This window comes from Halichoeres trimaculatus, unplaced genomic scaffold (assembly GCF_033239565.1).
Source record: "Halichoeres trimaculatus isolate MK-OKI-2021-1 unplaced genomic scaffold, fHalTri1.1 fHalTri1_scaffold_8, whole genome shotgun sequence".
NCBI classification, from domain to species: Eukaryota; Metazoa; Chordata; class Actinopteri; order Labriformes; family Labridae; genus Halichoeres; species Halichoeres trimaculatus.
The window spans coordinates 12,837,395-12,856,404 of record NW_027437186.1 but is presented as its reverse complement, the minus strand read 5'-3'; the positions used below and the strand labels follow the sequence as shown (position 1 = coordinate 12,856,404).

The window sequence follows — 19,010 nt, the reverse complement described above, 5'->3', positions numbered from 1 at the left end:
ATCGCTTTGTGATTGGTTAGCTTTTACATTATTCAGCTATTATGATAGGACCAGCATGCAACAGTGTTGGCTCAATTCTGCACCTGGACTACAGAGTTAGATTGTGGGAGGCTTTATTTGTGATTTTAACAAGAGCATCTCCTGCAGTTTCACCATTTTAACCAAAAAAGAAAAGATGAGAAAGCTAAATAAAAGATCAATATTTTGTTTTAGGGGTTATGCAACAGATCTATTGCCACTGTACGCAGCAGCAGCAGCAGCAACAGCAGGCCTGCAGTGGAGGGGTAGAGACAGGTAAGGGGAGCGGGCGAATGAGAAGCCAGGATGTGAAGGTGTAGGGAGGTGTGTCAAGCCTCAGGGGCCAATCCGCTCTTGTTTATGCTTTCCTTTCTTCTCCCAGTTGAAATCCAATCTCTCCTTCACCATCCAAGGCAAGAAAGAGTAAGGAGGAAGGGTGGGTTTCAGCATAACAGCACGACAAAGGGAAGATGAGAGGCAGATGGAACACTTAATTGCGCAAGGTTCATCCACATTTGTTACTGCAGCTCAGTGAAATCCCCCACTCTACTGGGCAAAAACAAAAGGCCTTAAGTGTCAGCTGCTTGATGGGAACAGCAGATTGATTTCAGTTCTTGAATCCAAACACAGAGAGCTGGCTGACGAGGGTGGGTGAGGAAAGAGCCCAGGCTAAAACTTGTACAGGAACAGGAGGGGGAACTCAAGGAATTCACTGACAACCTGAGTGAGACAGACAAGCTGATGGTGTTTTGGGTTTTGCGTCAAGTGTTCCCACAGTGATGAAGCAGAGGACGAAGGGTTTCCTCAGCTACTGGGAACTGAGCACAGTGTTACTACGGAGACACTAATGATGACGGTGGCAAACAGAGGCACGTGTTCAAAATTAAACTTGTCTTTGTAAAAGGGCAAAGTGACCCCATCCCCCTGCCCCCTCTTCTGACAAGCACTGCCACAGGCTTCCTGCTTAATCTGTGGGCCTTTGTACCATCAGAGAGGCCCTCCAGTCGGGGATTTACACGGGGTGAATTCACACGGCGGGATCATTGGAAATGCACCTATAAACAAAGCCGGCGATGCAAGAATGCAATCACATCTAGCAGCCGTCAGCCTGCTGAGATTTAGGCTTCTCACTCCGTGTCACGAAAGCACTGCGCAAAATGCCATGCATACATACTGTGAGTTCACTCATAAGCCCTTTTCATTCACATACGCCAGAAAACTTTCAGAAGATTCCAGGAAAGTCTACCCCAAATAGATTATATTAAATATTTTCTAATTCACACGCATTCCTCAACGTGCAAAATGTGGTGACTGTCTCTTATGAAATTCTTAGGATTTTGTTGCTTGTGTGAATACAGCCCCTGGAAGAAGGAGGTCGTGCACTCTAATGCATGCAGTCCTGTTTCACACATCTGTTAAGTGTTTGAGATAATTTAGATTATAAAAGCCGATGAATAATGCATGAATAAAAAAAAGAATAAGAGTGATAGACATAAATCTAAGCCAAGCATGCTTTGGTGCTTTTACAGAGTGAAATGTGAGAGCTAAGGGGTGGTGATGTGCACTCTAACATGCAAACAGATTTATAAAAAGTTCAGGGGGGACAGACAGTTGTGGAGAAGCGGATAGTATCCATCACAATGCTGCTCTTTGACTGAAGTGCTCCTAAAACACAGCCAACATCAAAAGAGCCCTCATCCACTCTCCAGGGAAAAGCACAGAGATGTGGTGCATGACTGAGTGGGAAAGTATGCGTAATCTCTGGAGAAGTGATGACTGTCTGACAGAGATCACCTTCATTCATCACTTCAGGTCTTTTAACAGTGTCCAGGCTCAGAGGGGATGCTGCGTGTTTCCCACTGTGTGAGCTTTAAAATGTTTGTAGCTGCACATCAACGGTTTCTAATAGGGTGGAAGCTTTTGGTGATTTAGTGTAATCCCTGGTTCTGTGATAACAGTCTGACTTCTTTCACTGTGGGCACTGACTTGGTGCTAAATAAGGGGAATACCTACACTCATTCACTCTCTCTCACACACACACACTCACTCTAACACACACGCACGCACACACACACACACACACACACACACACACACACACACACACACACACACACACACACACACACACACACACACACACACACACACACACACACACACACACTGCGGCATAGCACTTGGTTTTTGAGGCAGACAGAAACATAGTTATCAGATGTAACGTGGTCCTGAACAAGTTACTGACTACTGGGACACACACAGGGATAGTTGTGGGGCTGTATTCCTGAACTTGAAAAAAGATTTGACTGTAATAATAATTTTCTTCTGTCAAAACTGTTTAATTTTAATTTTCTTGTCATGCAGTCAGATGTATGGAGTCTTCTCAAACAATGAGGAGGTGACCTCATCATTTGTTGATCGACATGTAGGTGTGCCACAAGGCTCAATTTTAGGACCTGATATATTCAGTGTATATGTTAATAATTTGCCACGTCTGCCCTGCAGACGTGGCAGATATGTGTGTTGATGACACTCTTATCTATGCTACAGTTCCACAGTTTCATTTAGCAGACGCTTTGTCCAAAGGGACGTACAACACAAGGAAGAAATAAGACAGAAGGAAAAACCTAAAAATCTAGTTAGTGCGACAGAAGTGCTACAAGTTATTTAGCTGCAGGTGCTGCCATTAAGTGCAAGAATTTTTTTCTTTGAATAATGTATAATAATCTAATAATTATCTGCTAAATAACCACAATTAATTGCTGTAACAATATACTTCAACCTTCAACACCATTCAGTAATTAGTGCTGAAAATTCACTAAGAGCTGGGTCTGAGACCCTCTGACCTATTCTGCCCCTGAGGATGAAGAGGAGAAGGGTCAGACTAAGTGCTTAAGTGTTCCCTGAACCGATGAGTTTTCAGACATATCTTAAAGTAGAAAGGGACTCTGTGGATCGTATAGTTAGGTAATTCATTCCACTATTTGGGAACATCAGAGGAGAAGAGTCTGGCTAGTGATTTAGAGCCATGCTGGGCTGGGAGCACCAGGCGTCTTTCACAAGTAGAGTGTAGTGGGCGAGAAGGAGTATAGACCTGGATGAGGGACCCCAGGTATAGGCAGAAGCCGTTCTAGTCAATATGCAGTTGGTATGGGCAGGCAAAAACCAACAGCTAAATTAACCTTAGCTGAGGTAACACATTTAATATGAAAGAAAACAAACAAAAAAAAAGTGTGCATGTAATTCTACATACAGGAGAATAGATTTCAACCTGGTTTCATGTTTCAAATACCTGGGAGTTGTCTTAGACTTACAGCTGTCCTTTAAGAAACAAAAACAAGCCCTTTAACGCTGAGACTTAATCTCAAGTTTTTTCAAAACCAGATACCCAGTGATGCAGCCAAGCTGATCAATCACTCAGCAATATTTGCACACTTGTCCTTCTATGCCACGCAAGGGAAAACAGCACTTGCTCCCCTCAAAACAGTATACAAGCAAATAGCACTGAAAAAGTTACCACTACTGTAAAATACTTTCGAGGCACAACCCTCTAAGTTTTGTAAATGTTGTGGTTTTTGCTGATGCTCATTTAGTGTATAGAGTAATCAATGACCTTGCTCCTCCCCCATTTAAATAGCTTCTTTCACTGCGTGCCGACAGGGGAAGAACAACTAGGAAAGAGGCGACTGCGCAATACATTACGGGTCTTCTGAATTTCTGCCATCACTAAAGGAGCAACTTGAAATCATGAGTAAACTCTTTTCAATCATTAACTTCTCACTGTGAGCTACTCAACAAAGCAGGTTTTTGAGGCAGTCAACCTCACCCTACCTGCTGAGCTGTCACTCAGACTTTTCAGAGTGAAACTAAATTAGGTTTCTGTGGTACACTGCAAAGAATACCCACACACAAAGACAGTCATTGGGGGTAATTAACTCCAGATGACCAAATATTTAAATTAAAAGTGTGTGTCGTCACACTTGAAACACACAAGTAGATCTTGAAATACATAATTTTGGAGACATCAAATTGAAGCTGACTTGTTAGTAAGCTTTGTGGGTAACTGGATAAGTAAATACACATTACAATGATGTTTGTGTTAATTACAGAGCATCCAACAATATTTCATGTCAGGCTTGGACGGATGAGGATGTGTTGCCACCCCTTTCATTCTCTCATCAAGCTGCTGAGTTCAGATGATTGGCAGACTGAAACTTTCTTTTGAGCTGAAGGCGTGCAGAATACTGCAGCTCTACTAGTTTTAGTCATGTGCTGAGATGCTATTCAAGCAGGTTAATGAACTGTTAGTTACTTGCTGCACTGTAAGCAAAGTGTTGCATGCATATTTCAGCTAAACCTGCAATATTCTCACAAGACCGCGCCTCGCACTGATTCAGAAAAGCTGAAACTTTGCAATTATCCATCCATATTCAGCGTTCATTCTTTACTTCACAGGAGTTGAACGGCTGTAGATGAAAGGTTTGAGAAGCCATACATTATTAGCGTTTCAGTGGCAGAGCAGGAAATGAATGGCAGCGGTCCAAACACCATCTGTCAAAATGTGACGGGCTGAGCTGCATTCAGGAAAGCAGGTGACAAGTTTTCTCACGGCATCGGAGCACTAAGTAAACAGTTACCTCAGACATAAACTTCCTTGCAACACGGGCTGGCACGGACCCCAGTCCAGGCCTCTTCAGCGCTCAAAGTGCAGCTTTACCTACTTAACCCTGTCTGTTCAGTTTAGACAGTGTTTCTGCTTGCTTTAAGAATCATACAAATTCCATCAGTGGGTATAGGATTAAGCATTAAGCTTTTTCAAAGCTGTTGCTCTTAATCAACTAAACAAACCTAGCCTTCTATTTCATTTTACGTCTAGAGTGGGGGGGGGGGGGGGGGGGGGGGGGGTGCATAAGCAAATGTAAATTTGTCCTAACGGAAAGGGCGAGCAGAGCTGCTGGCCGGAGCAGGACGGAAAGGTCGCCAGAGACCACAAATGCTCTATTTCACAAAAAAGGACAAAAGCTGAGGAAACTTTTAGTTTTATACGAGGAAGCAGAGGTAACTCTGGAACTCTTGTATTCTGTTAGTTAAGCAAAGATAAATACAAGAGGCTTTGTGACGTTTCATTGCAGCTGCAGTAGCCCAAGCTAATCTCAGAGCTGCTTCTCGTGCAGTCTTCATCTCTTTGCCCCAGTCATGGATTCCATGTATGATCAGCAGTCAAGTTTTGACATGAGCGGCGTTTCAGAGGAGGAATGCACCACTTGGGGCCTGCACAAATACAAACGGGACTACTGCCATTGGGCCCACTCTGCACAGCTAATTAAAAGCAAGGGGATTTTTCACTGAGTCACAGAGCAACCAGGGAGGTACACGAGCAGAGAGGCGGGGCATCTCTTTGTTTAAGACTGATATAAGGCAGCAAAATTCCCCCAGGACCACTTATGAAGATAATCACAAGTACTGTCAAAGTGTTTACTCTGGTCAGGTGGCTGCACTCAACATGTCTTTTATGGTCTTTCTGTGTGGTATCTGTGAAAGAACACTGACAGCAGAACAACAGCCACATGAATACTGTGCATCAAAATCAGAAACAGTGAGAAGTTTATTGATATCCAACAGAAGAAGTAGCTAAAAGGATCTCAGGGCCTGATGGAGATGTGTGGTGGACTTTGGCTCAGATTCTGGGATTCAAAAATTACTTGTTAACTTATTTTCTTCATTGGTGATTGGTAAATGCTTGCTTAGTAATAATTTTAGCCATGTTAGAGCCCAAAATGTAACAAAAACCCATAGTGTACTTATAAAATTGTAATAAAACCCAGAATGTAATAACTTTTTCCCCAAAATGAAGAAACTTGTTATATTTTGGGTCAGTTATAACATTTGGGGTTTTATTACAATTGTTTTTGTTTTAATTACATTTTCAGTTTAGCCCTTTTGTTACATTATTGACCAGTCATTACATTTCAGGCTTTATTACATTTTTTAGATTACAGTACATTTTTGTTTGTTGTTACATTTTGGACTCAAACAAGCCACTACATGAATAGGAAACTAGTCAGTGTTAATATGTAAGTGAATTTGTGATGCTTATATTGTTTAGAGCGATAGTAGCTCAGTCCATAGGGACCTGGGTATGCAACTGGAGGGTTGCTGGTTCCAGTCAATGCGTTGACCAGAATTGGGAATTGGCTGATAGCAGGAAAAGTGTCAGCATGATTCCTGAGCACTGTTGAGGTGCCCTTGAACAAGGTTACATACCCCTTCCCAACTGCCTAACATTGTACATCATATTGGACAAAAGTGTCTCCTAAGTGAAATTGTAATTTAAAAATTGTAATTCGAACAGCCACCGATTTCAGTGATGGTCATTGTGACACAGGTTTGGCAAATTTGTTAAGCTGGTTAGAAATGTGTAATATATTCTTAATAATTTGGCCTCTAGCTTCTTAAATTATTGTTATTAGCACATTAGGATCAATCAAAACAGAAAAAACTACAAGAAAAAAACAACTGAGTAACAGTTTAGTCAGCACACCATTTGGTAGGAGTTTTGGCAGTGTGGGCAGGTGCCAAGTCCTGCTGAAAAGGGAAACGAGGATCTTCAAAGGGCTTGGCAGATGCAAGCGTGAAGTGCTCTATAATTTCCTGCTTGACTTAGGCTTGACAAACACAATAGACGAACACCAGCAGATGACATGGTGCACCAACTCATCATAAAACTTTACAGCAGACTAAAAACACTTTGTGTTCTGTGCCTTCCCACTTCCTCTTAGCTCTAAGACCTGATTTTAAAATTTCTAACCCTTTATCAAAGGTATTTTTTAATGAGAGCATTTGTCTGAGTATCCCTTTGGTGCACAAAATGTGTGTGCAACGTACCCCGACATGGTCCATTGCAATTTTAGATTACAAAACACACACACCATATCAAGTATCAGTAATGCTCTCAGAAATGTAATGTAAACTAGATTGGTTTGGTGGTGACACAAATCCTCATTCCATGTCACCACATGTATTATCAGTACAACCCCAAGCTCTTAACATCAATAGCTGTAAACGAACACCACTCAGTGTGAAGCAACCACCAACATACAGGCAGAGAAGTTGCAATAAGAGAAGACCATATATCACAAAAGTTACGTGTGTGTGTGTCAATGTCAGTCGATCAGAATGAAGTAAACCCAGGCAATGTTTACATTCCTCAGACTAGAGGTGATGCTATCAGGGGCTGGGGGGAGGATGGTCTGCAGAAAAGAGATGTTTGAAGGGTAAGCTGCGGTTATCTCATGCACCTCTACATGCAGAAGCTCCTGCACTTTTCTTCATGTGCTGTGTTCAAATGACTAGGTACATCTGTTCTGACCCACCGTGGGCTTTCTGAAATATTTGTCAGGAAACCTTAGAGGTACATCCAGAAAACTCCCCCAAAGACATGTCTGAGTCAAACATCCATTTAGCAGTGAAGAGCAGCTGCTCCTGAACAACACGTCACTCAAAGCCATGCTCCCCCCCAACACCACTCACCTGGGGAAAGTACCTGTGTTCATGCTTTCATAACGGGGGAAGTTTAACTGGATCAGGAGTTAACCAGGTGATTGTACATGACGGGGCTCAGAGAGAAAGGGTCACATACTGTCAGTCTTAATGCAAAACCTTGGATTACCTTTATCTTTATTAACTGGTTGGTTTAAAATATTTCTAAATAAATGTTGCTGACATGAGAAGCTAATAGCTGAGGGTCAGCTGAAGATGTTCGAAAGGTTTAAGGTTGGGAAGTAAGGTTTAAAAGCTTGTAGGTGAGTTATTGCAATTTTTCCGTCTTAATACTGCAGCCAAAATGACTAAACTACTTCACTGAAGCGATGGAGCCATAGGGGTAGTGATCTGCAATGTCGCTTACTTCACCTCAGCTCGGTTCTCTCTGCAACTTCTTGCCGCCTTTTGACCAAAAAAGTTAAAAACTATTTTCAGTGACTCATAGCTAGAGATGGGCCAATATTTTTTTTTCAGGGTGGATACCAATTATTAGTAGTCAAGGAAGCCAATAGCAGATTGTAGCAGCTAATATCCATTTGTAGTATAAGTGAAAATATTGGCGTCAAAGTTATGAATGATAAAAACTCTGACACTTGACTTTGTTAAATGCCTTATCCTCCCTAACTGAAAATTCTAAAAAATAAATAGAGCCCTAAAGTTTTCTAGAGTAAATAAAGTTTTCCAAAATTTCAATATCACTGAAATGTTATTTTATCGTTCATTTATCTTTGTTTTGAGGTACTTAAGGTATGGTGCTGTGGGTGAGACAATGCTGGAGACAGAATAGTCACTGCAGACAGAGAGGCATTGCATCACATCCATAATAAAACAGTTTCAAATTGTTGTTAAATTGTTTCCTATCAGATGTTGGATTAAAAAAAATAACGCTGAGGAGAATATGCCAAAAATGCTGAATATCGGCACATCAACCCCTGCTAGAAGCTGTAATGTTTAATATTAACACTACATCCAACTTAAACCCCTCGATGCCTGTTGTCGTGAATTTGCAACATACTCTGTTAGGTCTTGATACAGCTGAGATGACCTATGTATTCCACTAATGCCTCTTGATTCATATTCTACACAAACCAAGGATTGTATCAAATACATTATGTCCCAATATTGTGGTCATAGGGTGAACTTTATATTGTTTATAACTATTTTGTTTGCAAAAATACACTACAAAATCTTTTATATAGTTGTAAATTAATTCAGGCAGTAAGGAGTTAACAAGCCTGAAGGAGCTCTTACCCTGAGTTTTAAAAACCCAGATATGCTATCTGCAGGTTTCAAAACCAGGGGATACTTAAGCCTTTAAACACCAGATCCAAGTTTCTGATCACTCTATTTTGGAACAGAGCATAGCTACTGAGATAGTGTGAGATATAGACTCATCCGTCACAGCTGATCAGAAACCTGGATAATGTGATTAAGGTTTATACAGAGATGTCTCTCATGTTTCATGTCAACAATGAATCCACATCAGACCAGAACCGGGATAGTGCTCAAAAAAGGGAGGCTTCTGAAGACTTGAGAAGAGTTTACTGAGGTTGTTATTTGATTGGTGATGTGAGAAGGGAGTCAAACCTACCACTGATGGCTGTCAGCACAAGTAGGGTTCAGACCCACCGCCTCCTCGCCAACTTTCTTCCCTGGAAGAAGAGATAAAGACAGAGAACACATAATGATGCTCCAATGAAACACTAATTAAACAAAAAGTACTCACTGAGGGCAGTCTCACCCACAGGAGAACATTATGAGAGTCAGGGGGTGTGTTGACTGAGAAAGCACAACAGGATATACAAGAAAGCGAGCACTGGATAAAAGCAATGAAAACAGAAGTGGTATGAAATGCAATCCAAGCAGAGGGCTCAGAATTAAATCCTTCATCACTCAGTGCAGAGCGTCTCATTCCATCTGTTCTATTAATACCTAAATGAATGTTAAACATGATGCCCTCCTGCTTAAAATATCCATGTGTCTGACACAGCCAATTACGCAGGTGTCTTTGAAGAAAGCACCTGGCCAGCTCTGATCAGAGGAACAGAGATGAGGATGAGGAAGGATTACTGAGAAACAGGTCAGTCCACTTCTGTAGAGTCACAAAACAGCCTCTGTTCAGGAAAATAAAAACATTATTGTCAACTGTGCAAAGTCTCAGTGTGTAACACAAGACAGCCTTTGTACCAGAGTTTTTGGAGCGACGTTTTATCATCAAAAAGTTGGCTTCAAGACTGTAGGATGTTCTTTCTTTTGAGTGAATGACCTACTTTACTGTGGTGGATGAGGAAACACTGTGTAAACTTTGTGATAACAATCGATAAGAATATTTATTTCATCATGTACGAGATAGCTTGGGACAATCAGTCACTTGATAATATTAGTTTTCCTTGTCAAATAAAGACCACAATGTAAGACGAGGCTGGCATGTTCACACAGTTGAAACCATTTAATAAAAAGAGACAGAGATTAAGATAATGTCAGTGTGAAATAAAAGCACAGAGCTAGAGTACGCCTAGTCAGCACAAATGTATTGCATCTGCATCAACTTCACACATTTTCTGATCAAACTGCATTGTTTTTATTGCAGTTTTTTGTTTAAAGGACTTCCACATGCAACACAGCTAATTTGCAAAGCTAAGTTTTTTGCTGAGTGTATGAATGTGCACACTGGCATATTAGGCCTCATTCGCAAACAGTGCGTTTGCACCATGGACTGTACAAAACATGGACGTCGTCTCCGCAACGTCACCCATCTGTTCCTGAAACAGGAAAATGAAGCCAATCCGCAGACGCTGCCACATCTGATACAACGCCGGCTGTAAGTTATGTTTCCAACAGCTACAGGGCGCCCACAGTCTCGTGACCTGAGCTGTGCCTCTGATTGGACAATGAAACAGTCCTAATAACTTCTAAACCCCTGAGTTAAAAAAAAAATTCACTCACTCTACAATGTGTGCTGATAGAGGAATCAGCATTTAAGACCCAAGCCTTTTTTGAACCAGGTTGTAAATATGCTTTTAAATGCTGTAAAGGTCTGTTTTTAAGGCTGGGTGTGTGGGTAACTTCCAGTCTGTCTGCAGCACAGCCTCAAGCAGAACCTCGATGAACAGCAACTTTTAGCACTTCCTCATAGGCTTCATTTTTGCTGACCGGATGTTGCCCCTTGGTTTACGCAAATATGTGATTAAACCATGCGTACAAAAGTTTGAAGCACAAATCTGAGATTCATCAATATCTTCTTACTTAAATGTATTCTTACGCTGCACACAAAAATAGGACTTTCACAGACCATGCAAATCATAAATGACAACAAACTTTCTCAGAGAATATAAACAAATACTCTTTTGGCTTACAATAATTGACTATATCTATAGATGTCAGTTGTGTGTTTCAGTGGGGGGAGGCGGGTCTGGCAGAACTTGTCTATCAGTATCATGCTCATAAACTACTCCAGGTGACAGTGGTGCACTTTTTCGATGAGAGATCAGCATGGATATGAGAAGAAGGTGTACATTGACAGAGACATGGCGAAACCCTGGGAGGTCTGAAAAGTTCAGGCAGCTCACACTCAAACTGAAAATGTGTCGCCGTAGTTCAGAGAGAAAGAGTGATGCAATTGTGAGAAAAGACAACGGAGATCATGGAGCCCCTGAGTTGGGCGCAATCTCAAAATGTGAGTTTGTCTGTTTTTCTGGGTTTTTTTTTTATTAAAAACAGGAAGAGCAAAATACGAAAGAAGAGAGCCTTATTCTTCTTTGATAGTTTCAGAGTACATAGTCATAAAACACAATATTCTGTGGGTCCCGAACGGTCAAAATGCTCTGAAAATGGCTGGAAGCGAACGAGTTAACTGAATGCATGACATATTTAAATAACTTTCAGTAAAGAAACAAGTCTTTAATAAAATTCAATCGTAAAAACCGTAAGTTGACTAAATATATTTAATTACCATGAAACTGACGTCTTTTCGCCTTTATCATACTTAAAGTATTGAATCTTAAATACTAACGCCTTAAATACACTAGATTTGTCTGCAGTCTGACTGTGTTCTGTTGTGTTTTGACTGCATTTGTCAACTCACACCAGCTGTTCAGCAAGCTAGATATGCGAGACAAGCGAGATAAAGGGGTTCCCACGCTTCCCACTACATTGATAAGTCTCTCATCATTCATGTTGGGCTGTAAAACCTCAAACCTGTTGACTCCTAGTCTGGCTCTTTTGTCATCAGTCAGGCTCAATGCGAACTGATTTTGATACATTTGTTTTATATTGAGAGTCACTGGATATTTTAGGTGGAACAGAATTAGCTGGTTACCATGTGTCCTGAATCCGACTGTGATTTTGCATACACGCTTATTTTATGAGCAGAGTGAGAACACTTCTACACATTTATTAGTGAATGAGGCCCATTGCGCTCCACTGCTCAGTTAGGTTGACATTTCTTCCTTAGCTGGTGCTTTGATAATGACACAGTTTTCTTTTTTAAACAGTCACAGTTTCAGTGTCTCATCTGCACAGCTGTCTTCCTGAGTATTTGCCAATAAAATGTTTGGTCAAATTGATTAAATCTTGGAAATTTTACCTAAGCTGGTCAAAAATGTTAATGTTTCCCATTAATGAAAGATTGGACCGTATCTGGTTCACTTTACATTCTTACCTCAGGAAGTCGGTGAGTTTTATTTTTTTCTGAGGATCCAGATCAGATCAGAACCAGGATAGTGCTCAAAAAGAGGACACTTCTGAAGACTTCAGAGGAGTATACTGAGGTTGTCATTTGATTGGTGACGCGTAGAGGGGTCTACTGTCTACCATCTGATCAGGGACACTTTGGAAATAAAGATCTGTGTGCATTTGAGTTTTTCCAAACAGTACGATGACTTTAAATTGGTAAAACAGCCAGAGTTTACACATAAAATGCCTGGCCTTTAAGGTATTACACAATGTTTAGTTTCTTACCAGTTTCTGCATGGCCTTTCTTCTCCTCCAGAGTTGAGCTGACATCATGGACATCACAGTAAGCTCGTGTGAGTCTCCAGAGGAATGAAGAGTTCTGTCCAAACTGCAGAAGGACGTAGAAGTGTTACAGGAAATCTTTTTTATACAAACACACTTCCTCCAAATGAGATCATGCTGTCTACAACAACTAAGCGACTTTGCACAATAAGTAGTAGATGTATTTTGTGTCCCACCGAATAATACAACAGTCGCCAACGGTCACAAGCATTACCAAAGTATAAATTGCAATACCACGCAAGCTGTGTAAAAAAAGTGTGAACAATGCACTTAAAGCTTGAGACCTTTGTCCTTCTACTCTTTAACTTCTAAGAAATGTGGAATACAAATAAACTATGAAAACAATCAAAACAAATTTGTTTTACATGCAGTAACATTTACTATTTAGTTTCTTTACACACTTAACAGTTAACTGTTTATATTTTCACAAAAATATTAAAAATAATGAAGTCACTAAGTCTTTAATGAGGCGCAATTAGATGTTTAAGTATTTGGCTTGTTAATTCTAATAAATCAAACTATAACCCTTCACCAGCAAAAACAAAAAACATAAACATGTTTGAACCAGTTTCCATGAAGAACCTCATCTGTGTTGTTTTGGGATAAGCAGCAAAGAGAATTGGCAAAGGTGGCTGCTCTACTTTTTTTTTTTTTAATTATCAATCAGTAATATATTGTTCTGTTACTTCTCAGGATTGCAGTAAAGTTAGAATAACAAGTCATATTTAATGGTGGGTAAACAATGCAGCATTGACTGAATATGTGCAGAGAGTAAACACACCTCCTCTCTGTGCTCCAGAAGGAGGTCAAGACTTTCCCTTTTCTCCGTGTCAGTGCCTTTGTGCAAACAGTCGATCCTCTCCAGCAGGACCGAGAGCTGGTCTGCAGGTTCTTCCTCAGCGCTCTCTTGTGCATCACTGAGCTCCTCCTCCTCAGAGTCTGTCAGCGCTGTTATGTACCTGAAAGCACAGTGAACAAAGGGAACAACGTGTTGGTTGAAGAGGACTCTGTCAGTCTGTGCTTCTCTGATTGTCTCCATCCTGCTGGCAGCAGCATCAAGAAGCAGTTGCCAGTTTCCCTGAGGTACATGACGACAGCCTAAGTCCCATCTTAACATTTTCTACCTGTGAGGTGGATTGAAAGCTCCAAAAGAGCCACTCTGTGCTCAATCAGACACCAAAGTCTTAATGAAAGCTTTTATCAACTCCTCCTGCTGGTGCTGGTTTGAAAGGCTCCATCTTTCCTGAATGTTTACACACAGAACGTGTTTACATAAGTGGGTCACTTAATTGTTTATAAAGACTGGCTGTTAGAAATTCTTGACACCTTAACATAGACACCTGAGGGCTTTTGAACCAAACACAGGGAGACTTGTTTGCTGGGTGAGGCAACACTGGCATCAGATGTTTTATGAAGTCTTTCAACTTCTGTAAGTGTGTACAAACACCTTCAGCTAACTCTAGTAAAACAGCAGCCGTATTAAAGCTAAAGGTAAGAAATGAAAGACACAGACAAGAGAGAAAATTATGAAAAGCCTCCATTAAGTGTTGGCAGCTGCAGCGTGTGCGTCATTGGTGGTTAAGGGAATATTTTGGGCTGAGAGCCATGGTTCTGGAGGGATGTGTCAGAGCGGGCCACAGACAGAAATACTTGGGACCCAACAGGTGCCTCGTGCCGGAGGCTGCTTCCTGACCCCACCCCATAACACACACACCTCCAGCCCTGCGTGCTGTGATTACAGGAGGAGTATGAGGGCTGCAGATTTTCTTCAGTCAACAAAGGAACTGTCAGAAATAACACACCGAAGCTGATAATGTCAACAACACAAGTGCAGCAGTGCTGTTGTGCTGAGATTAAAGAATGCTGGCCTACTTCACTGAGTTGTTTTGTTTTTTATGATCTGATGTGTCTCATTTCTAATGAGACAACTCATCTGTCAGATGGGAGGAGTCACTCAGAAACCAAACTGTGGTTTTGCAATTAGAAACTTTGAAAAAGAACTTAATGTTTATTGCTTCAGATTTATAATCCACTGTGGACATCCCATCCTGCTCCAGTCAGTGGACAGAGTATGTTTAAAGGAGCAGTTTGCAATGATGCTGCAGATGCCAACCTTTTCCCTGAATGTGCAGGAGATCTTACTGAGGCAACAAAAGCTTCTGAAAAAAAACTTAAAAGGCCGGATCTGTTCAGTGTATAGTTTGTATCTGGCCAAATGAAGAAATATGCTGGATTTCATGAGCAACACTTATTTGTATAAAAGCTTGGCTGAAGGTATCATGGTATCATGGTACCATGTTTCAATACTTTAATGCATCCTTGTGACTGTGAGGGAGTGGAAGAGTAGGTGATTTTGCATATTGGACATGAACACAGCATTGCAAGTTTATATATTGAGAAATAAATATGTTAAATTTAAAACTTACATATTTCATCATTAAACAAATTAGTATATATAACCACGTGAAAACACACAAAAAAGTACCAAAAATTGGTACCGTTGAGTACAGATTGCAAGGTACCTGGCATTTGGTACCATATCGTTTCAAATGGGAAAACTACCCATTCCTAACTACATTACGTTTCTGCTTCGCTGAATTATGCACTCTTAACCTTTAAAGGTAAAATGGGGATGAGGATTATTTTCCAACCAATAACTGGTGGACCTGTTTCACTGTTTACTGTGTTTTAAAATATCATGCTTATTCATTTATGGTGGGTCTGTTACATCCAGCACTCCAAAGGGTTGGTATATTGTGTTCAGCGCAACCTGAATAGGATGACGAAGTGATGCCTGTGATGCACCAGTTTAAAGGCCCTGTGAGGACTTAATCACTGATCTTGAATTAGTCTCACTTTTATACATTTGCTTCGATGTGATAACACCACCAGCAAAGTGAAGCAGCAAGAAGTGAGTTCACAAAGTGAGAAACAATATGTGTTTTATCTGTGTTTTTCTCAGCTAAAAAAGGATTTCTTGGATTAATTTTGTAGTAATGGTGGACACTGGGGAAAAAAAGGAAAAAGAAGCAGAGGAAAGTTGAACAGGAGAGTGATAGAGCACGAGCTAAAACAAGCTGTTTTAGTAGTAAAAATAAAAGTGAGTGTTAAAAAGATCTGCTCTCCATTCATTTTGCTTAAAAACAAATACACACCATGTCAAAAGTACATCTTTACTACAGTGGGTGATAGTGCTCATGGGAAACAGAGTCTCCTTGGAAAAGCACTACCAATATGAGCCAAAGATGACATAGCAGTGAGTGGCAAACTCATAGTCCTCACAGGGCCTTCAAAGGTAGGGTCTGGAGGAATTTTTGTGCTTGTTCATAAACACAGCATTCAAATTGGGCTCCTTCTCCTTGGCTCAGTGCCAGCAGCAGCACACACCCACTGCCTCCAACCTTGAATATGTGAACACACTTACAGCCTGGCAACCACCTGTACCATCTACAGGGAGTGCAGAATTATAAGGCAAGTTGTATTTTTGAGGATTAATTTTATTATAGAACAACAACCATGTTCTTAATGAACCCAAAAGACTCATTAATATCAAAGCTGAATGTTTTTGGAAGTTGGAGTCAGGCTTTTTTAGTTTTAGCTATTTTAGAAGGATATCTGTGTGTGCAGGTGACTATTACTGTGCATAATTATTAGGCAACTTAACAAAAACCAAATAAATACCCATTTCAACCATTAATTTTCACCAGGGGAACCAATATAACAGCTAAACATTCACAAATATACATTTCTGACATTCAAAAACAAAACAAAAACGAATCAGTGACCAATATAGCCACCTTTCTTTGCAAGGACACCCAAAAGCCTGCCATCCATGGATTCTGTCAGTGTTTTGATCTGTTCACCATCAACATTGCGTGCAGCAGCAACCACAGCCTCCCAAACACTGTTTAGAGAGGCGTACTGTTTCCCCTCCTTGTAAATCTCACATTTGATGAGGGACCACAGGTTCTCTATGGGGTTCAGATCAGGTGAACAAGGAGGCCATGTCATTCGTTTTTCCTGTTTTAGACCCTTTCTTGCCAGCCACGCTGTGGAGTACTTGGATGCGTGTGATGGAGCATTGTCCTGCATGGAAATCATCGATGGAGACTTCTTCCTGTGCCACTGCTTGAAGAAGGTGTCTTCCAGAAACTTGCAGGAGGACTGGGAGTTGAGCTTGACTCCATCCTCAACCCGAAAAGGCCCCACAAGCTCATCTTTGATGATACCAGCCCATACCAGTACCCCACCTCCACCTTGCTGGCGTCTGAGTCAGACTGAAGCTCTCTGCCCTTTACCGATCCAGCCACGGGCCCATCCATCTGACCCATCAAGACTCACTCTCATTTCATCAGTCCATAAAACCTTAGAAAAATTAGTCTTGAGATATTTCTTGGCCCAGTCCTGACGTTTCAGCTTGTGTGTCTTGTTCAGTGGTGGTCATTTTTCAGCCTTTCTTACCTTGGCCACGCCTCTAAGTATTGCACACCTTGTGCTTTTGGGCACTCCAGTGATGTTGCAGTGCTGAAATATGGCAAAACTGGTGTCAAGTGGCATCTTGGCAGCTGCACACTTGACTTTTCTCAGTTCATGGGCAGTTATTTTGTGCCTTGGTTTTTCCTCACGCTTCTTGCAACCCTGTTGACTATTTTGAATGAAACGCTTGATTGTTTGATGATCATGCTTCAGAAGCTTGGCAATTTTAAGAGTGCTGCATCCCTCTGCAAGAAATCTCACTATTTTTGACCTTTCTGAGCTTGTCAAGTCCGTCCTCTGACCCATTTTGCCGAAGGAAAGGAAGTTGCCTAATAATTATGCACACCTGATTTAGGGTGTTGATGTCGTTAGACCACACCCCTTCTCATTACAGAGATGCACATCACCTGATATGCTCAATTAATAGTATGCTTTCGAGCCTATACAGCTTGGAGTAAGACAACATGCATAAAGAGGATTATGTGGTCAAAATACTCATTTGCCTAATAATTCTGCACTCCCTGTACATGGGGGAAACTCGAGAGCCGTCCAACTGACTTGACTTGGTTAGTCAATCACGGGTATGTGACACATACCCGGTTAGCAGAAAGCTAACAGCATCGCTCTTCATATCATGCTGCAGGTGTGCCTGAGAGCAAATGAAAGCCAAGGAAAAAGCTTTATCTGTTTGGTGTTTCATTGCACTGTGGTTCTGTTTTTCTTTCTTTGTGCTATGCTCACTATTGTAGCTGCTCTTAATAGCTTCTGCTCGCTATCATCAACATGCAAAGTCACTTGAGGACTGGGCATAGTGTGATTGGCAGATATAACCCCGCTTACATCAACATACAGGCAGAGGAGGGGTTTGAGGCAGACACAAACACTGACACACACACATATATAGAGGCCCGTAGGTCACAACTGAGCAGGATTGTTCCTGTAAAAGTTGATATTCAATTTCTTTTAGGAAAATCTTGCAGACTCTACCTTTAATGTGCCATCCTTAACAGATGACATAAGGCTATGATTCATTATCTTAAATACGGCAGGGTTATGCATCTCAAAAAAAAGGAAACAAAAAGAAGGGTGCGATGTTGGTAAAAAGGTAAGCAATAACTGACCATGGAGACAATAGATCCCTACTAGCAAAACCTGCTGGGTTTTTTTAATATCTTTTATAGGATTCAAAGGATTTTCAAATCTTTTTTTGTCAATATTTTATGCAGACCCCCAAATGTCTTTAAATTTGGGTTGTAATCAATCATTGCACTGTGCACATTATCTTTCAAACATCACCTCACTTGCCCCCTGCACAAACCTGAGGAAACCCTCTGACCTGCAGACATCTATGATCTAACACTGCAGCTTAAAAAAGTCTGAATGGATGTGCAGCAGACAGACATGGCTTTTCAGATATTGCCAGACAGTCACATCATTGGACTTGTGTCATTCATTCATCCTTCTGTCATTTTATTCATTGAGCAGTTGCTGCAGTTATTTACTTAGTGGATCTGGAGGACTGAGTGATCAGCACATACCCGTCACGCCATTCCACGGCTCATCAATCTCTTGAGTTGAAAGAAAAAAGAAACTAAACATCTATTTGTATTAGTGTGTGTGTGTGTGTGTGTGTGTGTGTGTGTGTGTGTGTGTGTGTGTGTGTGTGTAAGCCATTACTATCCTTGTAACTAGCGGCGCACAGATCTGAAAGAGCATGTCTAAATATTGTCATTGACACGTCAACACTGACAATAATATACCAGCAGGCCCACCTACATCACACACACAGGACATGATTTTGTTTTCTGCAGGCAAGTTTGGTTTGAGTGGAGCAGCAGAAAAAAAAAACTGGCAAAAGGTTGTTGAGGTTTTTTTTTTGTTTAAGAAGCACACACAGAGACAAAAAAGAAGGGAGATGACCTGTGACTCTAGGATGACATTTTATGAATGAAGGTTGA

The 19,010-nt window shown here is 41.1% G+C and overlaps 1 protein-coding gene across 1 annotated transcript in view; it reads right to left on the bottom strand.

Annotated features, from left to right (window-relative positions):
• Window positions 1-19,010, bottom strand: part of rmdn2 (regulator of microtubule dynamics 2) — a 45,514-nt gene that overhangs the window by 13,017 nt on the left and 13,487 nt on the right. The window contains exons 3-5 of the mRNA XM_074676485.1: window positions 13,358-13,535; window positions 12,520-12,622; window positions 9,152-9,212 (exon numbers count right to left, since the gene is read on the bottom strand). Of these exons, the coding sequence (XP_074532586.1) occupies window positions 9,152-9,212; window positions 12,520-12,622; window positions 13,358-13,535 (342 nt within the window). The remainder of the gene's footprint in view (window positions 1-9,151; window positions 9,213-12,519; window positions 12,623-13,357; window positions 13,536-19,010) is intronic.